Source organism: Dendrobates tinctorius, unplaced genomic scaffold (assembly GCF_039654945.1).
Source record: "Dendrobates tinctorius isolate UK_male_01 unplaced genomic scaffold, ASM3965494v1 ptg000081l, whole genome shotgun sequence".
Classification (NCBI taxonomy): domain Eukaryota; kingdom Metazoa; phylum Chordata; class Amphibia; order Anura; family Dendrobatidae; genus Dendrobates; species Dendrobates tinctorius.
Window position 1 is genome coordinate 243,714 of NW_027361749.1, and position 14,267 is coordinate 257,980.

The 14,267-nt window shown below is 44.3% G+C and overlaps 1 protein-coding gene across 8 annotated transcripts in view; it reads right to left on the reverse strand.

The window, feature by feature from the left end:
• Positions 1 to 14,267, reverse strand: part of KCTD1 (potassium channel tetramerization domain containing 1) — a 187,520-nt gene that overhangs the window by 26,020 nt on the left and 147,233 nt on the right. For all 8 annotated transcript variants that reach the window (XM_073583702.1, XM_073583698.1, XM_073583704.1 and 5 more), the window contains exon 2: positions 4,536 to 4,714. In XM_073583702.1, the coding sequence (XP_073439803.1) occupies positions 4,536 to 4,714 (179 nt within the window). The remainder of the gene's footprint in view (positions 1 to 4,535; positions 4,715 to 14,267) is intronic.

A 14,267-nucleotide genomic window follows, 5' to 3' on the forward strand; every position in this document is an offset into this window, starting at 1 on the left:
CAGCTCAAATATCCAGTACGACCATTATAAAGAGTGGGTCAAATGCCACATACTAGAAAACTGTCCGCATCTACATACAGCACATGTACTGCACACCGGCCATACACATTGTTCTTGTAGCCCTGTTTCACACTTCCGTTTTTGACCATCAGTCAAAATCCGCCGTTATGCAAAAAAAAAACGGATCCGCCATTTTTTTTGGCGGATCCATTTTTTTCTCCATTGATTTGCATTACCGGCGGATCTGCCAATTTTTTTGCGTCCGCCGACATGCCTGGACGGACCATGCAACATTATTTTTGCTGCAGGATCCGCATTTTATAGTGCGCATGCCCGGAGGAATGAAGTCAGTTGGAAATTTAATCCTGAAATCATTTCTGGCGAACAGAAAAAATCTCTCTCTCTCGGCTGCGGTTCCTTTAAAATTCTTCATTCATCGGATCCGTCAAAAAAACCGTCCGGTGGCATCCGTTCACATCAGTTAGCAATGGATCCGCTTTCCGCCATTTTGGCGGATTTTAACTGACACAAAAAAACTGAAGTGTGAAACAGAAACAGGCCTAAGGAGATAGACCGGACCTCGAGTACCTGCATGCTGGATCCGTAATTAGAAGGGCTGCATCCTCTGTTCCCGGGGGAAAGCCTGAGTGGGTCGGACCTCCCTCTGCTGCATGAGAGAAGCCTGAGAGAGACAGAGTTCCTGCTGACAGGAGGGGGCGGGGAGAGCCAGAAAAGGGCGCACAGCAGCTGGCAGAGAAAAGGGAAAGCACGCCAAAAGAGGGCCTCTTTCACACTTCAGTTTTTTGCATCAGTCAAAATCCGCCAAAAGGACGGATGCTGGATCCGTTTTAGAACTGATGACAACGGATGCCACCCATCCGTTTTTTTTGACGGATCCGACAAATGAAGAATTGTAAAGGAATCGCAGCCTGGAAAGAGAGAGAGAGAGATTTTTTGTTTGTCCGGCACCCAGAAAGAATTTCGGGTTAAATGAGTGTCTGGAGGATCCGCCAGAGAAAAAAACGTTGCAAGCTCCGTTTTGAAATCTTTGAGGATGGTGACGGACAGCAACTTTTGGCGGATCCTCAAAAAAACGGATGCAACAGACGGCAATCCGTCACAATCCGCCATTAATGAAAGTCAATGGAGAAAAAAAAACGGATCCTCAAAAGAAAATTGAGGATCCGTTTTTTTCAATACCTGGCGGATTGTGACTGATTGTAAAAAACTGAAGTGTGAAAGAGGCCTTAGTCTGGTGCCGGCGCAGAGCAGTGCAGCGCGCAGAGCGGTGGGCAACGCGCACTGCTTCCCCCATCAGAGTGTCCCGGTGTGGCGACGGGCAATATAGAAGGAGCCCCCGTTACCTGCAGCGCAGAGCCGTGCCAGCAGGGAGAGCCGTAAACCCAGAGCGGAGCCGAGCGTCGCAGCAGACCAAGCGAGGGGTGCTCCGGCCGGGAGTACCAGCACCAGGCAGACCAGCGTCGCCTGCCAACAACAGTGGGGACCAGGGAGAGCGGGATGTGCGGTGTGTGTCCAGTGACAGCCAGAAAGTACCTGCCTAAGAGAAACCAAACAGGACCGAGACTCGCACCCTGTCGTGGACACAATAGTTGTCCTGACCTTTGTGACCTACAGTAAAGGAGCCACCTTGGGCTCGTACCTGTCTGTGGCCCGTGCCTTTAAATTAATAGCCACATTAGTATATGGACAAGGGGCAGTGGAAGGTATCGGAGACCAACCACTGTTACCAGAAAATGGATATTTTCGTCTACCAGACCCCACTAGGGAGGACACCCCGCCAGCAGTTACGGCACAATTGAGTTTGCAGCAGGAGCTGCCTTACATCTATGGTAATGAACTGCCGTCATCTGAACCGTTGTTATATCCTGTGCCTTTAATGTACAGATAGTCTCCCCTGACTAACTCTTTATCTCAATAATAATAATCTTTATTTTTATATAGTGCTAACATATTCCGCAGCGCTTTACAGTTTGCACACATTATCATCGCTGTCCCTGATGGGGCTCACAATCTAAATTCCCTATTAGTATGTCTTTGGAATGTGGGAGGAAACCGGAGAACCCTGAGGAAACCCACACAAACACGGGGAGAACATACAATCTCCTTGCAGATGTTGTCCTTGGTGGGATTGGAACTGACTGTTTAACTATTATTTACCTCGGAGTATTCCCCTGTAAATAAAACTGTTAACCCTTGCGCTGCCTGCGTCCCTTCACTGCATCCCGCGTTCCTGCTTGTTACTTTTACATTCCCACAGACACGATCAGAAATCATCCACAGCTTCCATGGACTGCTAATACAGAGGTGCCAGCGCAGGGCGACAATGACTACTGGCACCAAGCCTGGAAGACAATGCAAGAAAGCCCAAGTCTTCCTAGTACTGAGCCGGGTGACGTCTGTGCATGGATGCATTATATGTGCATAGACAGAGCTTCTCTGGAGAGACACCTGTGAACACACTAAGGCAAATGGAGCGCGCACACATTGGTTAGAAGACAGAAAGAGTATTTCTGCATGAAATCAGAGACATAATGTACATCTACCTTTCTTATTATGGTGCTCGAAAAAAAAAAAAAAAGAATGGAGCCAGAAAAGCACCATGTGGCTGGGCATTGGGCTGCGTACAAGGGTAATGCTGGCCACACACATACAAACAGCAGTCAGACAAGTGTTTAGAAATTATCATTTCCGATATCTTTAAACACAGAAATGTAGTCTGTCAGCACAAAATGACTGCTCAAACCAAGCACAGAAGCTCAGTGTACACTTGCTCTGGCCAAACAGTTCAGCGCACCTTCCCACCTACTTGTTTTCCATCTATCTTTGTCCCCCATTGGCTGGAGATAGATTAAAAAAAAAAAATGCAGGTGGAGAAGGTTCACTGAACTGCTCGGTAACTTGAAGGGTACACCAAGCACTTGTGCTTAGTTTGAACAGTCATTTTATGCTGACAGGTCCCGTTTTGGTATGTTCACACTACATTTTTTTTTTCAGACAGGTCATCTCAGAAAGCCACCTGAAAAAGTGCTTAAGATGCTAAAAAGAATGAACATAGGCGCTGGAATATCAAAACGACTTGCCGTGCACATGCCCACTTGTTTGGCGCTTTTTTTTTTTTTTCTTCTCTTAACCATTTAAGGCTTTGAAAGCCACAAAGTCGTCAAAAGAAGTAACCTGACCATTCTTCTGCTTTACAACCGATCACTATTGTATCCATAATGTCATCAAGAAAAAGCTGCGAAAAAAAAGCCTCAAAAGACGCAAGGAAATATGTGCAAAATGCGTCAATGCGCCAGTGTCTAATGTGATGGATTTGATTCTTCTGCCCGCTTACACATTGGGATTATCACGACACAGTTATTTTAGGTCAGATACATTAAAGAGATATAACTCATAAATTTAAGTTACCAAACTCAGGAAAGAAGATGCTAGATGGCTGGGGTACAGGGATCGTCAGTATCGCAGAGGCTCATGTTCTGGGCTAGGAGATATCTGTTAGCTTCTGGACTGATCGCCAACAATAAAAAGTGATACGTTACAGGCTTCTACCTCTGTATAAATAACAGTGTGCCCCATAACAATATACGGCCATTATAAATGTGTAAACCTTTACTTGTCCCCGCCAAACAAAAGCCCCAACTATCCCCAGGTTTCCTCTGAACTCACGGCTACTGTAGCTAATAACAAGCCGCTGCTCAAAAGGAGGATTTTATGCAGAAGTGCGGCTCCCGGAGCCGGCGAACAATGAGTGTGGTTATAAATATCGCACATTTACTTAAGTGGTGAAAATGGCCTTCAATAAAAGAGCATTTTGCATATAGAAAAGCATTGTTAATATTTCTAAACCCTCTTGAATATGTATGAATGCCTCGATAACCAGTGCTTAAGAAAAAAAGCAACCACAAGGAATGAGTGCGGAGAAGCTTTCTGCAAAGAGCACAGAAAATATTACAATTTACCCATCAGCAGAATATATCTGCATAGAGGATTTTCTCTTTTTTTTTTTAAATCTTCACAAGATCTATGAAAACAGCTTCAAGACACAACGAAACCAAATCTCGATCCACGCCAACGATTTACAGCTAAACAATATGATGTCAAACCAATGCAAGGCCTGAACAATGGGCAGTGGCGTTCCAGGAAAAGCTCGTTATTGGAAATTCTGGGAAGGCATCTGAGAAGCTGGCATATTTGCCTCCGAGCAGTATACACACCCAGAACGTTGCCCAGGGTGGAGAACGGTTGACGTTCCGAGTACACTTCATTGTGCAATATCACACGAAGTGCCAGAGCTTCTTGGTAACAGCGCTATAAAAGAAGGACACGCTACATAAATATCATATTTCAGAAAGTGCCAGGAGTCACCGACTTCACGCCTAGACAATGCCAACCATTCTGTACAGAGGTGGATCACTGGAAATGCTAGAAAGACAAGAAAAATGGTTCTTTTTTGGCAACTCCCATCTCAAACTGGAGGAATATAGAGAAGATCTCCCCGTGTGTTTAAGACTTACCTAGACTCTGGGTACTTTGTTAAAGTTGCCAAACTGCTTGTGTACATGTGTCCACCCACATCAATGTGAACTGGTGCATTGGACTTTGTGAGTTGTGCGGGAGTAGGGATGCCTTGGTTGTTCAGAGGGGAGGCAGGTGATCTGGCGATCAGAGGTCTTGACATGTTGGGTCGGGTGTCCTAAGGGAATAAAACAAAGATGGAATAGGTTTTCTTACACATAATTACCAAGCAATGCGGAATAAAGAAAGGTGAACATTAATACTGTCGTGCAGCGCCTCCTTATTACAATGCCGACATATCAGGAAAGAAGCTAAAACCCAGTCATTTCTATCATGTTCCCCAATAGCTTTAAAACTTTATTAGGACTTGTAGCTGGGGTCCTGGGCTCAAATCCCACCAAGGACAACATCTGTAAGGAGTTTGCATGTTCTCCCCGTGTTTGCTTGAGTTTCCTCCCACTCTCCAAAGACATACTGATAGGGACTCTAGATTGTGAGCCCCAATGAGGACAGTGATGAGGAGATCTATAAAGCACTGCGGAACTAACCGTGCTATATAAACACTAAAGAAAACAGAATTACGAGAACCTTCCATCTCTTCAGGCTGCCCTAGATACATGTGTTTAGTACAAACAGAGCCAGCATGGCTATGACTAGATGACTGCCTTCTGGCCCGGCACCATTGATAGGTTATCAGTGTTTAATAGTTTTAATTTTAAAGAACATTTCTACCAACCCAAGACCAACTTCAACTCTGCTGGCCTAGGTACCAAACTGCATACATAGTACTGACAGCTGTTATTGCCTCTGTAAGGCTATGTGCCCACGTAGCGTTTTTTAAACGCTCAGGAAACGGGTTCTCCTTCCCAGAAAACGTGTGTTTTTGCCGCGATTTTTGCGCAAAAAACGCGCGTTTTTGATGCATTTTTTTCCGTGCATCTTTTGGGCTATAGAAAATAGCCAAAAACGTGGACCTAAGCGGAAATTAATGAACATGCTGCGTTTTTTACTGCTAAGCGTTTCCTTTGCAGTAAAAAATGCATCCATTGGCACAAAAAGGCTAAAATGCATTTAAATGAATGGGATGCTTCTTTTAAGCGTTTTTGATGCAGTTTGACCCCGAAAAACGTATCAAAAACGCTTAAAAAAACGCTACGTGGGCACACAGCCTAAAAGTGTGAACATAGACTATAGTTTTTTTTTATGGCTTATGCGCTTTATTTATAAGGCTGAGTTCACACGTGGCGTTTTTTTCGCGTTTTCACGACGGTTTTAAACGCACGTTTTTGCAGCGAAAAATAAGCATCCCATGCATTCCTATGGGATTCCGCAATGCTGTGCTAATGCTGCGGTTTTTATCGCGGCGGAATCGCTTCGCGGTAAAAAACGCAGCATGCTCATTAATTTTGCGGAATCGCGGCGATCCCGCACCCATAGGAATGCATTGTTCTGCTTACTTCCCGCATGTGGCTGTGCCCACCATGCGAAAAGTAAGCAGAACAATTGCGGATGGTACCCACAGCCCGGAAGAGAGGAGACTGTTCTCCGTGCTCTGGGTACCATATCCCTGTAAAAAATAGAATTTAAAATAAAAAATATTGTTATTCTCACCTTCCGACGTCCCGCGCAGCCTTCCCGCCTCTCTCCACGCTCCCGTTCCCAGTACTGCTTTGCGAAAATGCCCGCGATGACGTCTGTTCTCGCGGGATCGCGATCCCACGAGAACGTACGTCATCGCGGGCATTTTCGCAAAGGATTACTGGGAACGGGAGCGTGGAGGGAGGCGGGAAGGCTGCGCGGGACGTCGGAAGGTAAGAATAACACCATTTTTTAATATTTTTTGCATTTTATCTTTTACTATTGATGCCGCATAGGCGGCCTCAGTAGTAAAAAGTTGGTCACACTTGTCAAACACTATGTTTGACGAGTGTGACCAACCTGTCAATCAGTTCTCCAAGCGATGCTACAGATCGCTTGGAAAACACTAGCATTCTGCAAGCTAATTACGCTTGCAAAATGCTAGTTTTTCCGCGGGAAAATCACGGAGTTTAAAATGCGATTTTCCCGCGGAATGGAATTCCGGAACTCTCGTGGTAATTTCCGCAAGAGTTCCGCTACGTGTGAACCCAGCCTAAAAGATTGAAATACTTCAAGATATCCCATCAGGTTATTCATGCTTCCTGAACCAGGGACAGGCTTCCTCCTGAAAAGCTCCTGCACTTCGTCTGGTTGGGTCCCTGCACGCTTTCCCCTGTCTGGCTCATCTAGACAGACAGGTCTCTCCCGGTCTATGTAGTACGGCCAGGAAAACCTGGTGAGATCCTGACCAGGTGACTGCTTTACTTGTTCTCTGCTCCTTTTCAAGCCATGCCATCTGTGAAACGCCAGAGTGTTTAGAGTAAAACGTAGGTGTCCACAATGAGGGAGCCTAACCATGGGCAGCACGAATGACCCGAGAGGTTCCCCTAAATTTATACTCTAGGAGGCGGCGGCAGGTACAGTAAGTCCTGAGAAACATTTTAACCCCAGAATGTAAAATGTAACAGACAGATTCTGCACATCATTAACAACTATTACCAGAGAAGAGTTCAGCACAACTAAATAATCCATCCATCAGCCCTGACCGTGTAGGGCAACGTTATGTGGCCTAATAGTAGGTGACTGACAGACGATGGTGATGTCCGGGACTCACGATTGGTCAATCACTTACCACAATTTACTTTACAGAAGCCATATACTTTAAAATAAGGCCCAATGGAGAAAGTGATGGCAATAAACCAGAGAAATTACCGTGTAGCAAATAATCACTTATGTCAGAAGTTCTGCCCTAAAAACAGGGGGTGCCCTCATTTAAGGAGCCCTGATCGGAACACTAGTATAGACTATAAAATGGTACAAAGCTAGTTATATACGGCTTGTGTCTGCAGCGTCCCCTGTGACTGGAGGTTTTGTAAGGCTTTGATGATATGTACAGTTTATCCAAACAGCAACAGGGCACAAAACAACCTCTTGGAGATCCATGTTTACGCTAATTGCCCTCTTGAGAGATAGGGACAAGGGCATATCACTCTCAATTACATCTGGTCCTGGAGTGCAGGCGCATAATGCAATGCTGGGGGAACAACAGGCGTTAATTGATGTAATGAGAGGGTCTTAGAAATACTCCCCACTCTGTGCAGACTGCTGATAAGAAATAAATCCAGCAGAATCCCCCCTGCAGGAATCGGAGGGCCACAATTGCTGCACAGCTTGACTTGCTGGATTTCAGTTTTGGCACAAACTGCCAAGCGACCGCTCAATAAGGCCGGTACCAATTACACAAGCTCTCCGGCAGCCACCTGTAACCTACACGGTGGCTCCTGATCATACAAGATGGAGTCTGCCGGATAGGTCTGAATTTACAAATATTTACTTTGCTGGAGCTAAATCTTATCAAGTAGCAGAACAGAAAAAACCCCTACATTAGGAGCTAGCAGCATGCCAGCCGATGTATGCACACTGAGCAAAACCGATATGCCAAGCTGGTCAAATAATAGGGATGGCCAGTGGGTACATTTTTCTTTTTTTTTTAAGTGGCTCAGAATGGGTTCAAAAATAAATAAAAAGGGAGTAATACCCCCAAATCCCCTAGCATGGAGGCAGGTCTCTTCTGGGTCCTGTGATTTACCAAAGAGTCATCTCCTGTGTGGTGAGACCGCTGAGAATTAAGGGGCAGTGTCGGGACAGGATGGGAATCGGTCAGGTGACTATAGCGCTGTTTAACACTTTCTGAGCCATTGGAACAAAAACAAAATAAATTACCAGCTGAACAACCTTATTGAGGTCTCTAAAGGGCCTGTCACACTAAGCGATATCGCTGTGTCTGATACTTACCTCCGACCGCTCCCCCGCTGGTTATCGCTGATCGCGCGAGATCGTCCTGGACCGTTTCTCGTCGTCAGCTTCCTGCTGGGGCTTCCTGCTGTGGAGACGAGCGACGCGTGGAGCCGGGCGGGAGGACGTCAGGATCGCCGCGTCTGACAGGTAATGTCCCCCGACCGCTGCTACGGTGAGATCTGCCTGTGTGGCAGCTCACTAGCGACCACTTAGCGATGCACCAGCGATCCTGACCGCGTCATATCGCTGGTGCATCGCTAATAAATGTGACAGTACCTTTAGAGCATTGCTAGTCCTCGGTTCCTGTCTTCTGTCATTCATAGAATCATAGAATCGTAGAGTTGGAAGGAACCTCCTGGGCCATCTGGTCCAACCCCCTGCTCAAAGCAGGATTCGCTAAATCATCCCAGTCAGATGTCTGTCCAGCCTCTGATTGAAGACTTCCATTGAAGGAGAACTCACCACTTCTCGTGGCAGCCTGTTCCACTCATTGATCACTCTGTCAAAAAGTTTTTTCTAATATCTAATCTGTGTCTCCTCCCATTCAGTTTCATCCCATTGCTTCTAGTCTTACCTTGCTCTAAATAAGCCAGAATTCTACCATACCTCCGAAATGTTTTATTTTTTTCCTGCACAGATATATGTTACAAAAAAAACAAAAAAACAGTAAAGTCTTTCCTAAAAGTTTTTTCCCCCAAAAAAACTAGAATGCCTTGTACGTAGCGTATTTTATACTATAGTACACTTCAGACTAAGTAACAACTTGTGGTAATGCTTCTGGACTATAAAATGCTATTAAAAAAGGCAGTGCTAAGCAGGAATCCGGTCTAAGCATACGTTCACACACGTATTTGATGCAGATTTTCCATTCGGATTTGCGTGCAGAAAATCTGCTGTATATTCCAGCACCGGCTAAGAACAAGACATTTCAATAAATCTGATTTTTACTTGGAAATGTTATAATCTGCAGCATGTCCGCTCTTTCTGTGGGTTTCACCCGTCGCATTGCATGGGGTGAAATTCTGGACAAATCCATTTAGAAATGTGCACGTAACAAGCCCGGATTTTGCTGCGATAAGTTATGGAAGATACCGCCCCAAAGCGCGACACGAAGTTACTCTAAAGGGAAAACTTACATTCATATGTAGGCGTCCTTTCCATGTACACAGAGTTTAAGAGGAATAGATACCTAAAATCTATTTATAAAAAATATCAGAAATTTGAGAAAAATGTTAAAAAATTTGCAATAATCGAACTTTGAATGATTATCTTTTTAATCCAGAGAGTCATACCACACAAAAACATTCATAAATAACATTTTCCACATGCCTGCTGCACATCAGCATCATCTGTAAAATGTTCTTTTATTTTGTTAGCATTTTAGGAGGTTTAGAAATGGAGCAGTAATTTTTCATTTTATCAAGGAAATTTACAAAATTTATTTTTTTTAGTGACCTATCCAGGTTTGAAGTGCCTTTGGGGGTCCTATATATTGGAAAACCCCCAAAAGTGACACCATTTTAAGCACCCCCTAACATATTGAAAACTACAGTCAGGTAGTTTATTAACCCTTCAGGTGATTTTCAGGAAATAGGCCCTATGCACACGGTACAGATTCTGTGCAGTTTTGCAGCAGATTTGGCCCTGCAGAACTGCACGTGATATACAGTACCATTTAAGGCTATGTAAAACAAAAAACGCTGTGCATATGTTGCAGATTTTTCCGCGCAGATTTGATTTCCAGCGGATCCGCAGCGGATTTTACCGCGCAGAAACGCTGCATATCCGCATTGTGATGTACAGTAGCATGTTAATAGAAAAAAAAAACGCTGTGCAGACGCTGCGGATCTTTCCACGCGGTTTTCTTGTGGTTCAAAATATGCAGCATGTCACTTGTTTTGTGCGGTTTTCCACCTGCTCCATTCTCCAAATCCGCAGGGGAAAACCGCAAGAAAACAGGAAGAAATCCGCAGGAAAAATGCAGGTCATTTGACCTGCGGATTTCTTCAATTCTGCGCGGAAAAATCCGCAGGGCAAAAAAGTACGTGTGCACTTAGCCTAAAAGAAGCAGCATGTCGCTTCTTTTGTGCGGTTTTGCTGTAGTTTTCCACCTGCTCCATTATAGAAATCTGCAGGTGAAAACTGCAGGGGAAATCCGCACTAAAACTGCAGGTAAAACACAGGTCACTTTACCTGCAGATTTAGCAAAATCTGTGTGGAAAATTGCACAGCAGAATCCGCACCGTGTGCACATAGCCTAATCCAAAGTGGCATGACAGAAATGAAAATGTGTATTTTTACCACCTAAATGCCACTAACTTCTGAACAGGTTACAACAGCCATCAGACTCTAAGGCTGCTATTTGGGCGTGAATTGCCATGGCAAACATCAGGACCACACAATCATGATCTCAGGGTGCCGATGAGGATAAAGAGGAAGCCCCCACACTCTGTTAACCATTTACAGTGGGGAAAAAAAGTATTTAGTCAGTCAGCAATAGTGCAAGTTCCACCACTTAAAAAGATGAGAGGCGTCTGTAATTTACATCATAGGTAGACCTCAACTATGGGAGACAAACTGAGAAAAAAAAAATCCAGAAAATCACATTGTCTGTTTTTTTTTTCATTTTATTTGCATATTATGGTGGAAAATAAGTATTTGGTCAGAAACAAAATTTCATCTCAATACTTTGTGATATATCCTTTGTTGGCAATGACAGAGGTCAAACGTTTTCTGTAAGTCTTCACAAGGTTGCCACACACTGTTGTTGGTATGTTGGCCCATTCCTCCATGCAGATCTCCTCTAGAGCAGTGATGTTTTTGGCTTTTCGCTTGGCAACACGGACTTTCAACTCCCTCCAAAGGTTTTCTATAGGGTTGAGATCTGGAGACTGGCTAGGCCACTCCAGGACCTTGAAATGCTTCTTACGAAGCCACTCCTTCGTTGCCCTGGCGGTGTGCCTTGGATCATTGTCATGTTGAAAGACCCAGCCACGTTTCATCTTCAATGCCCTTGCTGATGGAAGGAGGTTTGCACTCAAAATCTCACGATACATGGCCCCATTCATTCTTTCATGTACCCGGATCAGTCGTCCTGGCCCCTTTGCAGAGAAACAGCCCCAAAGCATGATGTTTCCACCACCATGCTTTACAGTAGGTATGGTGTTTGATGGATGCAACTCAGTATTCTTTTTCCTCCAAACACGACAAGTTATGTTTCTACCAAACAGTTCCAGTTTGGTTTCATCAGACCATAGGACATTCTCCCAAAACTCCTCTGGATCATCCAAATGCTCTCTAGCAAACTTCAGACGGGCCCGGACATGTACAGGCTTAAGCTGTGGGACACGTCTGGCACTGCAGGATCTGAGTCCATGGTGGCGTAGTGTGTTACTTATGGTAGGCCTTGTTACATTGGTCCCAGCTCTCTGCAGTTCATTCACTAGGTCCCCCCACGTGGTTCTGGGATTTTTGCTCACTGTTCTTGTGATCATTCTGACCCCACGGGGTGGGATTTTGCATGGAGCACCAGATCGAGGGAGATTATCAGTGGTCTTGTATGTCTTCCATTTTCTAATTATTGCTCCCACAGTTGATTTCTTCACTCCAAGCTGGTTGGCTATTGCAGATTCAGTCTTCCCAGCCTGGTGCAGGGCTACAATTTTGTTTCTGGTGTCCTTTGACAGCTCTTTGGTCTTCACCATAGTGGAGTTTGGAGTCAGACTGTTTGAGGGTGTGCACAGGTGTCTTTTTATACTGATAACAAGTTTAAACAGGTGCCATTACTACAGGTAATGAGTGGAGGAAAGAGGAGACTCTTAAAGAAGAAGTTACAGGTCTGTGAGAGCCAGAAATCTTGATTGCTTGTTTCTGACCAAATACTTATTTTCCACCATAATATGCAAATAAAATGGAAAAAAAACAGACAATGTGATTTTCTGGATTTTTTTTTCTCAGTTTGTCTCCCATAGTTGAGGTCTACCTATGATGTAAAATACAGACGCCTCTCATCTTTTTAAGTGGTGGAACTTGCACTATTGCTGACTGACTAAATACTTTTTTTCCCCACTGTATATGATGTTGTCACTATTGACAGCAGCATCTAAGGGGTTTTAAAAAGACTTGGACGGTGCAAACACTGATTGTGGCTGACGCAGCTATAGTGTACAGCTGACAGCTACTGCATTGTCACCTGTATGGGGATGCTATTCTCTTATATCTCACGTCAGTTAAAAGACGTATTGGCGGTCATTAAGGGGCTAAGCTATGAAAACTATTGACTTACAATAACTATTTCAGAGCAATGAAACTTAAAAAAGAAATAATGAAAGTGTGAACAGATCCCTATAGCCATGCTCCAGCTCTTGATCGCACTGTCATGGTGGCTTTCTGACTGCCACACATTTTTTCATGGGTGCTAAGAGGTTAAATATGTCATCTCAGGTAACTGAGACAACATTGGGTGGAGCAGTGACTGTCTGAAGTCTCATTATACATCCTATATTACCTGGCATGACATTATGTAACCACCCTATGCAAAGGAAGAAGGTGCCAACTTTCATGTGATGTTATAATTCATAGAATATTAGGCTGTGTGCGCACGTTGCGGATTCTGCTGCGGTGTACAGTACCATTAAAAGCAATGCAAAGTGAAAAACGCAGTGCAGACGTTGTGGAATTTTCCGCGCGGATTTGCTGCGGTTTTAAATTCGCAGCATGTCAATTCTTTGTGCGGATTCCGCAGCGGTTTGGCACCTGCTCCATGACAGCTGTCAAAACGCAGGGGAATCCGCAGATATACAAATCCGCGCGGAAAATGCCGCAGCAGAATCCGCAACGTGTGCACATAGCCTTAGAGTTGGAAGGGACCTCCAGGGTCATCATATACAACCCCCCAGCTCAATGCAGGATTCACTGAACCATCTCACACAGATGTCTGTCCAGCCTCTGCTTCTCTGTTTGAAGACTTCCATTGAAGGAGAACTCACCACCTCTGGTGATCCCTTCCCCAGTTCCCTCCCTTCCGCATATTACCATGCTGCATTGTATCTGGCTGATATGATAAATGTTACAGTATGTAAGAAATATACGACTAGGAGGACATAGCGTCTCTACACTAAGTGGCGGCACAATAACTACCGGTTTTCAGACATATCGTCAACATTATTGGTACTTCTGGAAAAATAACCAATCGATAAATGATTACAGTCGGGCATTTTCTCAGCACATAAATCCTTTATAACTTCCATAAACTTATTGAAAAGTGCCTGGGGCTCACAGCCCTGAAATCAATGCAATCCATTAGATATCTGTATTTCCCTTGCCCACAGCTCAATTGTCCAGCGAAGAATTATGATGAGAGAAGATTCATTTTCTATAGTTCGGTAGTTTTATTATGGCAGCTCAGAATTCACCGTGTAATGGATTTGGTGGGAAACAATCAGAAAGTTTTCTGTCTCTGCTTTATAAAAGCAACACCCATGTGGTACATGTGGTATGATCTTTACCCAAAATATAACCCACGTGTCCTCGGTCAGATTTCAGTGGAATCTCTGGTGGATTTTAAAACAAAAAAGAAAAAAAAACAAAAAAAAAACACACACACAACACTGAAACATTTTACAATTTTTTTTGTTAGTTTTCAAGATGATGTTTTCAGAAAAAAAACAAAAAAAAAACACCACACACAAAAACCATAAGGCCATAAACACCAAACATCCTATGGGTTAGTCCTGGTGGGGGACGTGAGTGGCTCTTCCCAAGTGCAGTTGGTGGTTCCTCTGTCTAACTAGGAGGTCTATTGCTAAGCACTGGTTGGCCAATGGCCCTTCCTCAGTAATACTATTTTATGGGAA